We start from the raw sequence: 15,985 nt of genomic DNA on the forward strand, positions 1-15,985 counted from the left end.
CCCTTTCCATTCCATAGATCTGTTACTGTATTTTAAATCTCTGCACTGCTGATAGGTTTTATTTTGGTTTTCACTTACTGTAGCTTTAAACGTTTAAGCATATACGGTATTTTATGCTATATTTTGTGGTTTTCATTTCTGTGAACTGCCCAGAGAGCTTCAGCTACTGGGCGGTACAGAAACGTAATTAATTAATTAATTAATTAACTAACTAACTAACTAACAAATAAATAAATAAATAAATTTCCTTCACCCACCCAGCGAAAGTGAGAGGCCTTTTGCTTTCAAATAAGGAAGATAATTGCCCAGATGCCCCAGCGCCTGCATGTACCATGGCTCATCACAACTGGGCGAAATTGCAGTATTCGATGGCACTCAGAAACGCAGAAGGCTGGCTTACAAGAGGTCAGGCTCTTTGTCCACCTCACCCAGTCTACTCTGGGTAGACAGTAGTCTCAGGCAGAAAGTGGTCTTCCCATGATCCTTTACTTTGACTGGAGATACCAACGCTTGGGCCTGGGACCGTCCTCCCGTGAGGCATGTGTTCTACCAATGGGCTGTGGCCCCTTCCCTGTGCTAGATGGGGGAGAATCCAGAACAGCATCCCCCGGCTGCAGCCTAAAGTGGTACAGTCCGCTCTACCCCCTCATCCTCCCGCAAAACTACTCTCAGCCTTAGAGGGCTCTTACCGATGATTAGACACATTCAGAGAAAATAGGACCAGCATTAGCTGCAGTGGCTATGAGGAACAGCCACGGACAGGGTCAGTTGCCTGTGCACAATGGACACGGGTGATGAAGAGTGGGGCAAGGGCATTGCTTTCATGCCCTGCTTCTGAGCATCCAGAGGCATCTGGCTGCCCACTATTGGAAACAGGCTGCTGGGATGGAGGGATGGACGGACCCTTGGCCTGGCCCATCAAGGCAATTCTTTTCCCTTCCTGCTTGAATGCATTACATGTCAAGAAGACTCTACTCCTTCCTGGGAACTTCTGCATGTGAAGCTACTGAGCCATGAACCTTCCACAGAACAATGCTGAGCACAATCAGGAGTCCTCAGGGCTGGAACTGACAATCTTCAGGTCTTTGCTCTACTGGCCCCTGTGAGGAGCCACTTGGGAGGACATATTGGGAACAGAGGCGAACCCCTCATTTGCCGACTCATTGCCACATTTCCTTCGGTGCAACACGGAATTTCATCCACACCTTGGGGTTGCAGGAGTTTGTGCTCCAACTGCAGATCAGTATCGCACCGGTCAAAATCCAAGGTGCAGCTTTTGCCTTGGAGGCGAGTGGTTAATTTTTTGGGGTTTTTTAACCGTAACAAGGGTGAGCAATTACAGTCCTGTGATAGAAAAATTGGAAGCAGGCGGTGTGCTTTCACTTGCTAAACTTTAATGTGGGTCACCACGACCCAGGTGGCAATCTCACACATGCTTGAGAGAAGGAATGGAGATTTCCCAAACATTCGACTCCAGTGTGCTTCTCGCCTCGGCTATATACTGCAGCGTGCATGTCCAGCATCAGGAGCAAGGAGCGTCTTCCCTGGGACTGAAAGGCCAGCAGTCATCACAAGCAGCACGGAAAGATGCAGTGGGATGTGCCAGAAGTTCAGAGGGCTGTTGGGAAGGTCTGGGCAGCCTAACAGAGTCTGCATGTCACGGTTGGAGCCAGTTAAGGGTGGGCCAGGCCCTGCACCTTCCAGGAACCAGCCCCTGCAAACTGCTGTTCATGGACTTTCCGGGAATCACCCCCTGCAAACTGCTCCTTCAGGGAACCCAGAACTTCCAAGGTGCTGCTTGTGGACTTCCGGGAAACCCAGCTCCTGTAAGATGCTGCTTCTGGAGCTTCTGGGAAACCAGTCCCTACAACTGGCTGCTCCTGGACTTTCCAGGAATCAGTCCCTGCAAGCTGTTCTACTGCACAAACCTGTTAGTCTCCTAGGCCCGAACAGCTTTTCCATCTCTTCTCCTCATGCTACCCATGCCACACCACCCCATCATAATGGATTCCTGTCCCTTCTTTTCACATGAAGCTGCCTTATACTGAATCAGACGGTTGGTCCCATCAGGTCCCTTCTCCGCTGCCTGGAAGTGACTCTCCAAGGTCTTTCCCAGCTACCAGTAGTCCATTTAACTGGAAATACTGGGATTTGAACTTGGGATTTTCTGCATGTAAAGCAGGTGCTCTGTCGCTAAGCTATGGTCCCTCCCATAATATCCGTGTTATATTTCAATATCTCATTTTCACTTGCTGTCCCATATTGAAGGCTGCATGAACACCACACTTCAAAAATAACACACACACACGCACCTTTCTGCTCCCAAGCATTCCAAATTCTGCGCAAGAAAAGCTCAATTTGGGGACCCATATACACGACACAAGTTGAGCGATGATGGTGATGATGATAGCTTAGCCGCCTTTCAAGACTATAGCCTTCCCAAATGATTCTGCCATTTTAGCATTTCATTTTGGTTTCTCTAGCCATGGGAGAGACAAGGGTGATGACGCCTCACCAGTAACCACTGAAAATCCTATTCAGCGATCTTTATGACTTCGCAGGCCTGCATGCTTTCAAGCATATATTTGCTACCATATGGGCTAGAAAATCCTTTAAAAAGAAAAGTAAAGTAAAAAAAAACACGGAGATTCTCCGGAATCTAAATTCTGCACCCACTACCCCATTCTATGTCTTTTTTTACACTTTTGTGCAATCTATGCTCTATGCTCATAGCTGGAATAATTTTCTGGGTTTTAACACTGCAGAGTTCAGATGCTTTATTTATCTGAGGGTAGAAGAAATGCCTACCTTCAGCTGTTATATTATTTGTTTGTTTATTTCATTTATTAATTGCCCATCTGGCTGGTCACTCAGCCACTCTGGGTGATGTACAAGAATAAAAACAGTTTAAAACAAAATTCTACATTAAAAACATCATATTTCTAAAAATACCCTAACCCACCCTAAAAGCCTGCCTGAACAACCACGTTTTTAATGCATGGCGGAAGCTCATTAAAGAGGGGGCATGGCGGAGTTCCCTAGGGAGGGAGTTCCATAGAGTGGGGCCGCCAAAGAGAAGTCCCTCTCCCTCGTCCTCACCAATCTAGCTGTCCTGGAGAAGGCCATCTGAGGCTGATCTTGTTAAGCGGCCTGTCTGGTGTTGCTGGAGGCGCTCCTTGAGATAGGCTGGGCCGGAACCATATAGGGTTTTAAAGGTCAAAACCAACACCTTGAATTTGGCCCGGAAAACAACTGGTAACCAGTGCAACTCCTTCAGCACTGGAGTGATGTGATCTCGCCGGCAGCTGCCTTTAATCAGGCGAGCTGCTGCGTTCTGTACCAGCTGCAGCTTCCGAACCGTCTTCAAGGGTAACCCCACATAGAGCGCATTACAGTAGTCTAAACGAGAGGAGACCAGGGCATGTACTACTGATGGGAGCAGATGGTCGGGAAGGAAGGGGTGCAGCCGCCGTATCAGATGGAGTTGGTATAGCATTGTCCAGCTCACAGCTGACACGTGAGCCTCCATGGACAGCTGGGAGTCTAAAATGACCCCCAGGCTGCGGACCTGGTCTTTCAAGGGTAGCCATACCCCATTCAACACCAGGTCAACATCCCCCAACCTCCTCTTGTCTCCCACCAAAAGTACCTAGGTCTTGTCAGGGATTAACTATGAGTTAATCCCTCTCATAGTTAACGGTGTTTGTTAAAAGTAAGGGTGCCTGACCTTCCGCTATTGGCCTCTTTTTTTTGTTCCAAGGATTCGTGCAGCCCTGTGTTATGCTCCTCCTGAATTTTGGTTGAACTAGGAGAACAGTTCTAAGATTCAGAGCAGAACTGGATCATGCACAATTTGCCCCATTTTTCAGGTCTTCCTGAAAGATGTCTCTTCCCCTCGGTGTGCACATGTGTGCACTGATAAAGCACTTCAAAACAAAACAACAACACCCCATTTTTGCTGTGATGTTACATATGCTTCCATCAACATTCTTTTTGTGCGGTGTTTTACTGATGTGCATATCTGCTCCTATACACTGGTAAAACACTGCACAAAAAGAATGTCAATGTAATCTCAGTGCTCAACCTCCTCAAGATTTATTGACAATATATAACGTCAGAATAGCTCAGCTGGATCGGGCCAAAGGCAGGTCTAGTCCAGCATTCTATTCCCAGTGTGGCCAACCAGATGCCTTTGGGAAGCCCGCAAGCAGGACTATAGGTGTGCACAGCACATTTCATTAGGGTGTGCACCCAGGAATTTTTAAAATTGTTTTTTAAAAGGCGAACATTTATGGAATATTCAATCTTAAAGGACATTGTTTTTATTCATCACACAAACTAAAGAAACTAAAACTTAACTACACTTTAAAAAAATTAACAACTAAACTTTACTTTAAAAATACAAACTTAAGAAATGAGACAAAAAATACCCTTTTTTTGTGGCCGCTTATGTAGGTCAAAGAATTTTCTAGACTAGTAGTAGGGGAAGGGGAGGACCAATGGAAATGCTGCACTGTAGTAGTGGGGACACATGCTGTGAATAAATGCAGGCTTCCTATACATGTCTACAACAACTATATTACGCAATTTGGTGCTTATTGCATAATACAGTGATCCAGACTTTAAAACTAAAAGAGTGTATCATGCAATTAAATTAAAATTTAATTTTAAATTTTAGAATTAAAATTTAAATTTAAAAGGAGACATTATGGTGTGTGGGGGAGACATTATGGTGTGTGCCTGGGCATACCCGGCACATCTTGTATGCATGCTTATGAACAGCACGTGAGTGCAACAGCACCCCTCTGCTTGTATTCCCCAGCAACTGGTGTACATAGACATACTTGATCCAGCATGGATCTTCTTATGTTCTTATGATTTATATTTCATGAGCACAACCGGGAAGTTTGCACACCACCACAACCTTCCTGTCCTAGATGGTGTATGTTTATGTGTGTGTATGTCTCCCTTCTAAGGAGAAATATTTGGGGCTGTCCTAAGCATGATAGCCAGACCATGTGAAGGTGTTCATCATGGCTATATACCCCTCTTTTCCCATTGGGATCAATGGAACCAGTTGCAAAATGGCAGAGAGGCCCATCTCACAGATTAAAACTGAGGCCAGTGCCTACAGATCACACTTCCCACAAATGGCTGCATGGCTTTCTGCAGCTACAAAATGTCTGGAAGGCCCAGACAATCTCCCTTTTTCAGGCCCGTCCTTCCATTTCTTGCACCCATCTCCACCACATCCAAGAGATCCACATCAGCCCTCTGCATATCTAAACTCCTGGGCTTATGAAGGTGAGCGGAGTGCAGCCGTCGCAAGCTAAGAGCAAGATGCTTCTGCTAGAGGCCCGTAAATGCTTGCTCCATATTTTGGAGAAGGGAGGGTAGCTGTCTATCTGGAACTGGCAAGCAGGCTGGTGGTGAAGCAGGGACACAGGGACACCTAGTCTGAGAGCCTCCATCTCTGTCTGAATAAGATGTTGGCTTGACTGAGGGACCGAACAACAGCAGCACTGTAAAACGGTGTCGCCTGACCCCTGCTGATGGCTGGTAGCAGCAAGACCACCCTCCTATCATCAACAGCGGTGGCATGGAAGCACAGCAGAGAGCAGGCTGGCATTTACCTTTTATGCCAAGCAATGATGGCAGTGCCAGTGTGTTCCTGTTGAGGTCCAAGACCCCCGGGACCTTAGACAAGATCCATTCATCATAATGGTATCACCAGATAACAGCAGCATGGGCTACTGGTTGCTGTAGTGCAGACGTCCCCAACCTGGTGACCTTGGGATGGTTTGGACATCAACTCCCATCACTGTTTGCTGATGGGAACTGCAGTCCCAAACATCTGTAGGGCACCAGGTTGGGGAAGGTTGCTCTAGTGGGCCTTTTCCACAATGGCCATTCTTGACCTTTTTATTGGGATGCCTCCGGGACCTGACCTTCCAGTAAGGCATGAACCCCCTTTGATATTTGTTGAATGGTGCCATATAAAATTCCAGGTTCTCTGTTGTAATAAGTGAATCAGATGACCCCATTCATCTGCCACCCTGTTCAGAAATGCAATGCAGTCCTATGGCTCAGGGTCAAAACCTCAGCACAGTGGTTTAGAGGTCACCATTCTTAATGCCCCCCCCCCCCAGCAGCTAGGTTCACACAGACAAGCAAGCATGTTAGCAATTTAAAAAATCACCCCACAAAACTCTCCTCTGAGAGACAGGTGGCAATCACATGGCTCCTCGGGGTCAGCTCACATGATGCAACACGGGGTATGATTACATTTTGTTGGCAGCCACCAGGAGGCTTGATAAAATGCCGTTAACGAGGCACTCCATCGCCGCTTAATAACTTGCCAACCCGCGGTTTGCTGTATTAACCCCCGTGACCTTCATTTCCATCTGAAACCCGCCAAGCCGTTTTGCAAAATCTTACTGTAAACATCATTATACAAGTTGGATAGTCCCAAAGCCATTTCCCCCGCGATGCGTGGGAGACTCATTCCATCTATTCTGTGATTCCACGAGACCCTTGACGGCATTTGTCAATGACACTCAGAAAATACATTGTGATTACAGCGGTGCATTAGAATGGCGCTAAAGAGAGCGGCACAGACCCTGATTTGGTGGCTGCGGTCAAAATATTCAATTATACAGGGATGACTACATCATCTGACTGGAAATTGGCAGCCTCACTGTAGGACTGCAGTGTGCCAGGACGCATTTCAGGAAGCACGGGTTTACGCCAAAGGCTTAGGAATTGCTGACATGCTTGCCCAGCCACAAATGTTAACACCTAGATGATTGCGCGTATCGTAAATTCAGGCTCAGATAGGTCACCCTACAGTGAAAGTAGTGCACCAAAGTCTTGCTAGATAGTAGGAGTGCTTCACGGAAGCATGACCAGTTCATAGGTTTCAATAGCTCAAGAATGTTAAAGGCTAGGGGAATACTGAAAGCCTCCTTCAGTCATATACACTCAGCCACGTGGGAGCAGCTTCTCTTTGATGCACTCCCATGAGGCTGCAGTGTGCCTGTAAGTTCTCAAACAATGTGGATGGGCCAATTGGGCGGGACAGTTCTACACCAGCTTTCCCCTTCCTGCTGGATTACAACTCCCACCATCTCCAGCCTGATGGGAGTTATAGTCCAACACATCTGGAGGACACCAGGTTGAGGAAAACTGATCTACACCATCATCCCAGCCCACATGTCTACACGCAAACACACTGCAGCCACATGAGATAGCACCAAGGGTAAGCAGGTCACATATCGCTGCATGAGTTCAATGAAGGTTACATCTAATGGTAACCTCTCCCATTCCAGGCTTGGCAAAGTGGCAGAAGAAGCCAAGAACTTCAGAGCAGCAACTACTTCTCACGTGCACACACAGGTGAATAAACTGCCCCAGGTGCTCACAGTCAAGAGCGCAGACCTTCAACCATTGTCCCTGGAAGGAGATCCAAGAAGCCCAACTCTCTACCATGCCATTCACTGAAAGACAAGGCAATTGATGTATCGCTACTCTCTGAATCCAAAACAAGATTGTAGGCCTAGCCCAGCCCCTGCTGAGATAAATGCCATGACCTGGCAGTCCAGCAGTGACATGGACTCTGAAGCCAAAGATCCAGTGGTGCCAACAGAGGAAACTCCAGGTTTGAGCACCCCAGAGACCCTGAGCCTGAGCCTCCAAAGACACCTGAGCCTAGCCCTAGCACCAGACCAGCAACCTCATCTACAAGAGCCCCACATTCCAGGGAGTCAATGCGCCAATGCCCACAGCATGCCAGGCATGAACTCTTGGAGAGATGGAGGAGTGCTAGGCTACAAGTCAGGGGCCTGTCCCTTGAAGGCTTCCATTCTGAAGGAACAGGTGGAGTCTGGGACTGTAGCATAAAAAGCTTCAGCCTGGCCTCAGACTTTGTTGGAGCAAGTTGCTCAGTAGGAGTTCTCCTGGGTGCTGCAACTCCTGCCTTGACTCCTCCTGCCACCTCTTGCTGCTCGGTATTGATCCCCGTGGGCTTCTGGTCAGCCCGGAACAGGGCAATAAACTCATGCTCCTCATGCCGGGGGCTCAGTGCATAGAGCGACTTCTGCCTCTGCCGCTATCGCCTCTGCTTTCCCTGCTTGAGGCATTTATTTATTGCATTTATATATCGTAAGCAGAAATGGGGGTGCATGAGGATCTTAGTGAACACAGCCCTGGTTAGTCTTCTCAGAGTAGGCTATGATCAAGGCTGTGTTTGTCCCAATCCTCCTCGCGAACAGGGGAGTCTGTGTTTGCAATCTCCCTTGATCAATTTCTCGTGACATCCCTAAAGATCTCCATGTTGCCTGCCAACTGCAAGATCAGTGAAGAGCAAACACTGAACTCGCTCTAGGCTAGGTATCAGCTTCAACCCATGAAGTTATTGGTTCACACCATGGAGCCCTGGAAAACTAGTAACTGGAGTAGGGAGGCACAGGGGGAAACCAAAATTTTTCAAAGTCTTGTAGTACTTACCACGAGGTTCCCAATCACCATGACCAGCAAGAAGACCAGAAGACACAGAGGTTGACCAACCACTAGCATACAGTCCCACATGGTTTCAATCCATTCCCCACAAAGGATGCGAAAGATGATGAGGAAGGAATGGAAGAAGTCTTTCATGTGCCAGCGTGGCAATTGTCCTGTGGTGCTGATTTTGTTGACATTCCTACAGTAACTGTCCCCAAACAGCTGCATCCCAACCACGGCAAAAATGAAGACGATGATGGCTAGAACGAGGGTGAGGTTTCCCAGAGCACCCACGGAGTTTCCGATGATTTTAATGAGAGTATTTAATGTTGGCCAAGACTTTGCAAGCTTGAAGACCCTCAGCTGTAAAACAAGCCATAAAAACACAACTAAGATCCTTCAGAAGAACAAAGAGGCAGACAATCTTGCCATCGGGCAAAAGACCCAAAAGGCTGCATTCAGAATACCCCTGAGTCAGAGAGGTTGTGATTAGTGCCTGCTGGATCCCAACTGAGGCTGTTGTTCCTGCCTGTTTCAGGTACTAAAGGCTCTAACCGAAAGGCAAGAGCCAAAGGACTCTTAACCTGTGGCTCAAATCCTGTGGCACTTTATTAATCCCGGAGACTTCTGCTAGCCCTTCCTGATGTGTTGCTACCTGCAAACCACCTAAAGGTGCAATCCTATGCGTGTTAAGACAGAGGAAGTCCTACAACTCCCAGCATTCCCCAGCCAACATGGTTGGCTGGGGAATGCTGGGACCTGTAGGACTTCTCTCTGTCTAAACTTGCATAGGATTGTGCCCCAAGCGTGCTAAGAAAATAATACTATTTTAAGGATGTTTATATGATTGTTTCTTTATTGAATGGAAATCTGGCCTTGTATGTAATGTGTGTCTGTGTTTTAAATTTGTTATTCTTTATTATTTCTCCCACTTAGTTTTAAATAATTGAGAAATATTTTATGCATTGTTTGATACTGTATTATAGGCAATCTGGTTATTTGCAACTGTTCCTAATATGTTTTTATTATTGTCATACTAACTTCTGTTCATTTGAATATGTTGTGACTTGTGAGCCACTTTGGGCACAGTCTTGTGGAGAAGCGGCATACAAATAAATGGATGGTGAAGATGACAATAGAAGGAGATTGCAGTAAAAATCCATTATATTTCTTCCTTTTTTAGGCTCAGGGTGCTCTGGTTATTAACTAGAGCCTAGTTTTCCCTGAGACAGTAAATGTGTCTAGACTGTACTACTTCAGACTCAAGGTGAGGATGCACATGTCTGAACGCTCCTCTGTCCAAAAATAAATATATAAATAAAATAAATTCATTGATACAAAAACATAATAGCCTGTCAGGAAGAAGGGTTCTGACCTGGGCATCTCCCTGACATGCTAGTTTTCCATGTGCAAGAGCATTTAATTATTTTAGCCCCCAGCCTGCAGCCTGAAAGCTATAGCTGCCTGCTTTGTGTGCAGAAGGTCCCATATTCAATCCCCGGTGTCTCCGGGTAGGGCTAAAAGTCAGGAGAGCTGCTGCCAATCAGTGTCAAGAATACTGGGCTAGATGAACCAATGGTCTGACCATAAACCAGCTTCATATGTTTCTATAACCTCAGCGAGAACTAGCCTGGTATAGATCAGAACCCAGAAACTTGCTCCCTACAGGGCTGCCTACCTAATTTTGCTGTGCCGTTGGGTTGATTTTGTTCCTGAGGGAAGTGTTTAGGAAATGGAACAGAGTATGTGAGAAACTTCATCCTTCCCATCCCCAATTAGCCACAGAATATCCTTTGAAACAGCCTCTGGTGTGTGTGAATGAGAGGGATCCAACAAACAGAGCAAACTAACTTAGGTAGTTATTTAATTATCTACATTTGTTTCTTTGTCATATCCTGTCTCTGGAGGCTCCAACGTATTTAAAACAATAATCAAAACTTCTAACTATGGGCACTTTCATAAAGAATGTTAAAGCTAGGCCTAGCCCAAAAGTTCTCTAACACTGATATTTGATTCAAAGATCTGCGTTGACTACATTCGTTTTTGTTTTTTTGCTAAATGACCCATTTCTCTTTTCTATATTAAGAACATTTGAAGTAACAGATTTGAGACTAAAAAGGCCACTAGCCAGGGCTAAGCTGATGAAACTATTTACTCCGGTGTCCATTTTTGCATTTGTTGTCCCGTGCCTTCCTGTTTCAGGCTATTTTGGACACTTGTCGTGAACCCATTTTTAAAGTTTTGATGCTGTTTTCCTCAGAGTTATCGTCCACCTCCTACTTTGCACTCATAGTCCTACTTCGCACTCATAGTTGCTTTTCAGCACTGTTTTGCTCTATAGCTGCTTCTGCTTCTCAGTGCCATGCCATTTTCATTCTTCTTCTATCCCCTCAGAATCTGTGGCCTCATTTGCAGCATGCTACAAACTGGCTGTGGCACCTTAGTTTACGAGCTTCAATGACATCATAAGCATCACATCAGTCTTGCGACATCAATAAAATCATGTGGGTCACTACAGCCAATCAGACGTGTCAGCAAAGGAGGACAAGGACTACGAGTGCAAAGTAGGAGGTGGAAGATAACTCTGAGGAAAACAGCATCAAAACTTTAAAAATGGGTTCACGACAAGTGTCCAAAATAGCCTGAAACAGGAAGGCACGGGACAACAAATGCAAAAATGGACACCGGAGTAAATAGTTTCATCAGCTTAGCCCTGGCTAGTGGCCTTTTTAGTCTCAAATCTGTTACTTCAAATGTTCTTAATATAGAAAAGAGAAATGGGTCATTTAGCAAAAAACCAAAAACGAATGTGGTCAACGCAGATTTCTCATGCAGTTTACAAAGGAGGGAAACCGAAACAACATGCAAGTCACTTGTGAAAATGTCTGAGGTGATGTCTGAAGCTAGGAAACATGTTGCTTGATTGAGGCTGCTTGATCGGTGAAGGCCTTTCATTCATGCACAGCATCATGTGACACTACAGTCTTCCCCTGGAGAGCATGCATATGCGAACAGACTCATAGTGTCTTTCCAAGTCAAGGGATCAAAAACGGTTTCCTCTGAAATCAGTGCAAAGGTGTTGTATAGTGTGTGTGTGTGTGTGTGAGAGAGAGAGAGAGAGAGAGAGAGAGAGAGAGAGAGAGAGAGAGAGAGAGAGAGAGAGAGGCAGGCGTTCAGGTAGGCAGGCAGGCAGGAAGGCACAGAATACTTTACCAGTCTGAAGGAGCGTAACACGGATACATTTCCCATGCTGGAAAGACTTAGTTCCATCAAGCTTAGCGTGACAATTATACTGTCAAAAATATTCCAGCCTTGCTGAAAGTAATAGTAGGGATCCAGAGCTATGAGTTTGAAGACCATTTCAGTCGTAAAAATCCCAGTGAAGATCTGTGAAAAGAAATGGGATATTAATCTGTAAGGAGGATTCTCTTGTCACAGATCATGAGAACACATGCTGTTGTCAGAGCCAGGGCTGGCTGTAGTTTCCTGTTGACTGTACACCCGGTGACAAACCTGGGGTTTTGTGTTGCCTCATGCGTGAAAAGGCCCCTTGGGAATAGAGGTGTGTGAGTCCTTTCTGGGCTGGCATTGGTTTGACTTGGAAAGAAGCTGAGATCCCTCCCCTGCCATTAAATAGCTTATTTTAGACCCTCCCCCCACCCCATGAGCCCTACGTTGCCTCCCATCCTATGTCCAACCAACTCCCTCTTCCCTGCTTTATAAACCGCACTTTACCTGGCTGGCATGGCTGGTGGTGATGCTCTGGAGTCGTCAGTTGCAGAAAGAAGGAAGTAGGGAAGTCTCTCCTTTCCTCCTCTATCTGGCAGCTGGTGCACTGCCAGGACAGAAGGCCCTGGTAGCATTTGGGATATCTAATTTTCCCAAGGTTCACTGCAATGTCAGCAGTCCTTGGGAAAACTACACTTCCCAAGGGCATTTCTCAAGGTCTTGTATCCGGATGTGCTGCTGACCAGTGCAAAAGGCACTTTCCCCCTTTCCCTTCAAACCCCACTTTCGCATTTGTTTGCTTGGCCTCTAGTTCTCAGCTGGTGTTCAGCCTGGGATTGTAGAGGGGTTATTAGTTACATCAGTCACTCTGTTAAAGTTCCCTTATACCACTGTTGATGCTTGCTATGGGCTATGATAATAAAGGGTGTGACCCTTGCTTGGGATGTCACATCTTAGCACCTGCTGATGACTCAGCAGCTTTGGAAATCCAGAACACCAATGTTTGCAACAGTTTCGAGTGTTTGGAACTGAGTAGGGAAGAAGAACACAAATGTTTAGTTGATTGGCAGTAGGCTAGGGACTGGCAAGTAGATTAAAGATTGGCAAGTAGGCTAAGGACTGGCAAGTACTTCTTCACACATCTCCTAATTAGCGTAAAGGTCTCACTATCACAAGATGCAGTGATGGATGCTAGCTTTTGCCTTGGCTGCATATGCAGCAGCATGAGATGCAAATGAGGAGCAGAATGGACTATCTGACTTCAGGTGACAGCTCAGTGAGGGCAGAGATTGAATGTGGAACCTTCTGCATGCAAAGCATGGACTCTGCCAATGAGCTATGGTCTCTCCCTCTGCTGTATATGGAGGAGCATCCCTCCTCACCCACCACCTGTAGTCTAAAGTGGTACAGCCTGCTCTACCACCTTAAGATTCCACCCACCTCATTCTGCTGCAAGAGTAGACCAAGCCTTAAAGGCTTTTACAAAGGCGCAGACCCGCCGTTCCCAACCCTGGGTGCTCAGATGTTGTTGGACTTCAAAGCCCATCATACTCAGCGAGCATGGTCAATGGCCAGGGGAGGATGAGAGGTGTAGATAAATTCATAGCAGATAGGATAACCAGGGGTTATTAGCCTTGATAGATCAAAGAAGCGGCCATGAGTAGGACCCAGTAGCCTCTGCGCAACGGATACTGGTGGCAATTAACAGGGCAGGGCTATGGCTTCCATACCCTGCTTGTGATCATCCAGTGGCATCTGGCTATCCACTATTGAAAGCAGGTTGCTGGGCTGGATGGACCCTTGGCCTGGCCCATCAGGGCAATCTTTTTCCATTCCTGCTTGAATTCGTTACACGTTGCAAAGTGTCCACTTACCAGATTTCCGATGTTGAGCACGTCCTCAAATTCTCTCGTCATGTTGTAATGATCCATGGCCATGAAAAGGGTGTTCATCACAATGCAGAGGGTAATTGTCAGGTCGCTGAATGGATCCATGATGATAAACTTGACTTTTTCCTTGATCAACAGCCACAGTGGGCAACAGTCCCAGATGAGAAACCGAACCGCGAAATGATTCCAGCAGGGGGGGCACTTCTGTTGCGATTCCTCAAGCTCTAAGTAAGAAGGAGCAAGCACAGAGCAGGCAGATCAGGGGATGCCAGAGAAGAACGGCAGCCCGTGTGTTCACTGCACTCTTAAATGGATCTTTTTTCTTCTGTAAGGAGACCCAGGTTTTCAGACATGTTGGTACATTTTGGTCAGTGGCTACCTGAGTCACATATAGAGATGGGTGAGAATTTTGTTCAATTCATTTTTTGATAAGAACTTGCCAACGCTCACAAATCGCTTCATAAATTGGCTGGAATGAAATTGAGATTTATTTATTTATTTTTTAAAAAACTAGATATGGGAGAAAGTAAAACTGACTAAGAGAGCAATCCTATGGCCCCTAGACAAAGTTGGGGGGGCATAGGATACTTTAGATTTCTGGATTTGAGGTCGGAGATAGAGCTCCGACCTCAGACCCAGGAATCTGTGCTCCCTGCCCCTCCCCCTTGCAGCTGGCACAGAGAAAACCATGCTGGCTGCCTTTCTGAGATCACAAAAGTGACCTTGGGGAGGAGGGAAAGGGAGTGTGCCAGTGGGCGGGGAGGGGTGGACTGGGGAGGCTGGCTTACACCATATCCCCAGGCCTCCCCCAGCTTCCTTCCCTCCCACTCCACAGAGCCCCAGCTAGAGAGGCGAAAAAGCCCCTCTAGCCAAAATGCAGAGCAGGAGGAGTACAGAGACGAAGATCACCTCCACTGCTCCTCCCGCCCTGCTTTGGAGGGCTGTAAGCCTCCAAGTTTGGAGCCTGATAGGACTGTGCCCTAATTTGTCCATCCAGGCAGAGGGTTTTGAGTAGGGATAGTCGAGAATTCGTGAGAGATATCCTCCATTTGTGTCCAGCCAGGCTGCCGTGATAGGCTACGTAGCCGCTGCCATTTGCGTATGCTGGTGTTTTTTTTTTTTTTTGGCCTGCCGTGATAGGCTACGTAAATACTTACGTAGCCTGTAGCAGCCATATCGGGGGTCAGGCTAAGTAGCCTCATGCAGTCTCATGCTTCATGTTCTTGCTGAGCTCTTTCTCCCTTGAATATATTGTTGTAAGCTGACGAGACACAGGAATTCCTTATCTTGTCAAAGGTCATACAATTGTATATCTTGTTCTCTGCTGTTCTCTTTTGTTCTCTCCTTATCATGGCTTCCCTATAACCCAGTTCTTGTATTATAAACAATGGTGCTAAGAGAAGAAATGTTGAGGACTGCAACCCCACGCGGGAGGGGGAGGAGGAGCCGTTTCATATGTGTCACAATGTCTATAAAACCAATGTGCTGATGTATTTCGGGGCTTCTGGCTCTTTGGAAATGATTCCAGCCTTAAGCCCGCGCGTTAAATAAAGAATCTCTTTTTCCTTCACTCCGTGGTCTCTCTGACTCTGGGTTCTGCAACAGCCTATCACGACAGCCTGGCTGGACGCAAATGGCAGCCGCTATGGTGGCCGCCATTTGCGTCCGCAGCAGCCCGGCCGCGGCCGGAACTCCAGCTGCGGACAGCCCTGGCCAGCTGCTCCACGGAGCCGCCACAGACCGGAACTGGCCAGGCAGGATTCCGGGGGGGGAGGACTGGATCGCCTCCCCCCGTCGAGGATTCTGGGGGGAGGGATGGAGCGCCTCCCCCCCCACACGAATCACATCCACGAAAAGATAAGTGACTTTCGTACCTCCCTAGTTTTGAGTGCTAGGCTCTTAAAAGTCTGGGTTTGAATCTCTGCATATTCAACCATGTTTATGCGGCTGAATCAGGGTTGCCACCTCTTTTTTCCGACAGGCTCCTCATCTTTAACAGCCACACACCAGGCAGGTACAACATGGTCCTCTCCATGCTGGGAAATAGCTGTACCTGTTGAATTTGGCCAATGCAAATGGATGATAACACTTCTCCTAATACATTCATTTTTGTATGCAATTTTGCCTAATATACATATTTTTGCAAGCAATTTTCTTAATGCATTTTAAATGTTATTTTCACATGTATGCGTTTTTGTGTGCGCTTTCCCCTAGTATACACATTTTTTAAAAAAAATTGGAGAACTCCATTGCAAAATTCGGAAAAGCACAATTTGGAGGATAACTGAGGTTTACGCACTGGGTCGAAAGTGTGAAATTAGTTAAGTTCATATTAACATGCAAATCAAACAAATTCCTCCCCATCCCTA

The 15,985-nt window shown here is 46.6% G+C and overlaps 1 protein-coding gene across 2 annotated transcripts in view; it reads right to left on the reverse strand.

Moving 5' to 3' along the window:
- LOC146345193 (sodium channel protein type 5 subunit alpha-like) overlaps positions 1-15,985 on the reverse strand; it is a 301,192-nt gene that overhangs the window by 162,430 nt on the left and 122,777 nt on the right. For both annotated transcript variants that reach the window (XM_084859393.1, XM_084859394.1), the window contains 3 exons: positions 13,602-13,840; positions 11,713-11,886; positions 8,506-8,862 (listed from right to left, as the gene is read on the reverse strand). In XM_084859393.1, coding sequence (XP_084715519.1) covers positions 8,506-8,862; positions 11,713-11,886; positions 13,602-13,840 — 770 coding nt within the window. The remainder of the gene's footprint in view (positions 1-8,505; positions 8,863-11,712; positions 11,887-13,601; positions 13,841-15,985) is intronic.

Source organism: Heloderma suspectum, chromosome 5, assembly GCF_057233095.1.
Source record: "Heloderma suspectum isolate Gila_16-S chromosome 5, 16-S_ref, whole genome shotgun sequence".
Classification (NCBI taxonomy): domain Eukaryota; kingdom Metazoa; phylum Chordata; class Lepidosauria; order Squamata; family Helodermatidae; genus Heloderma; species Heloderma suspectum.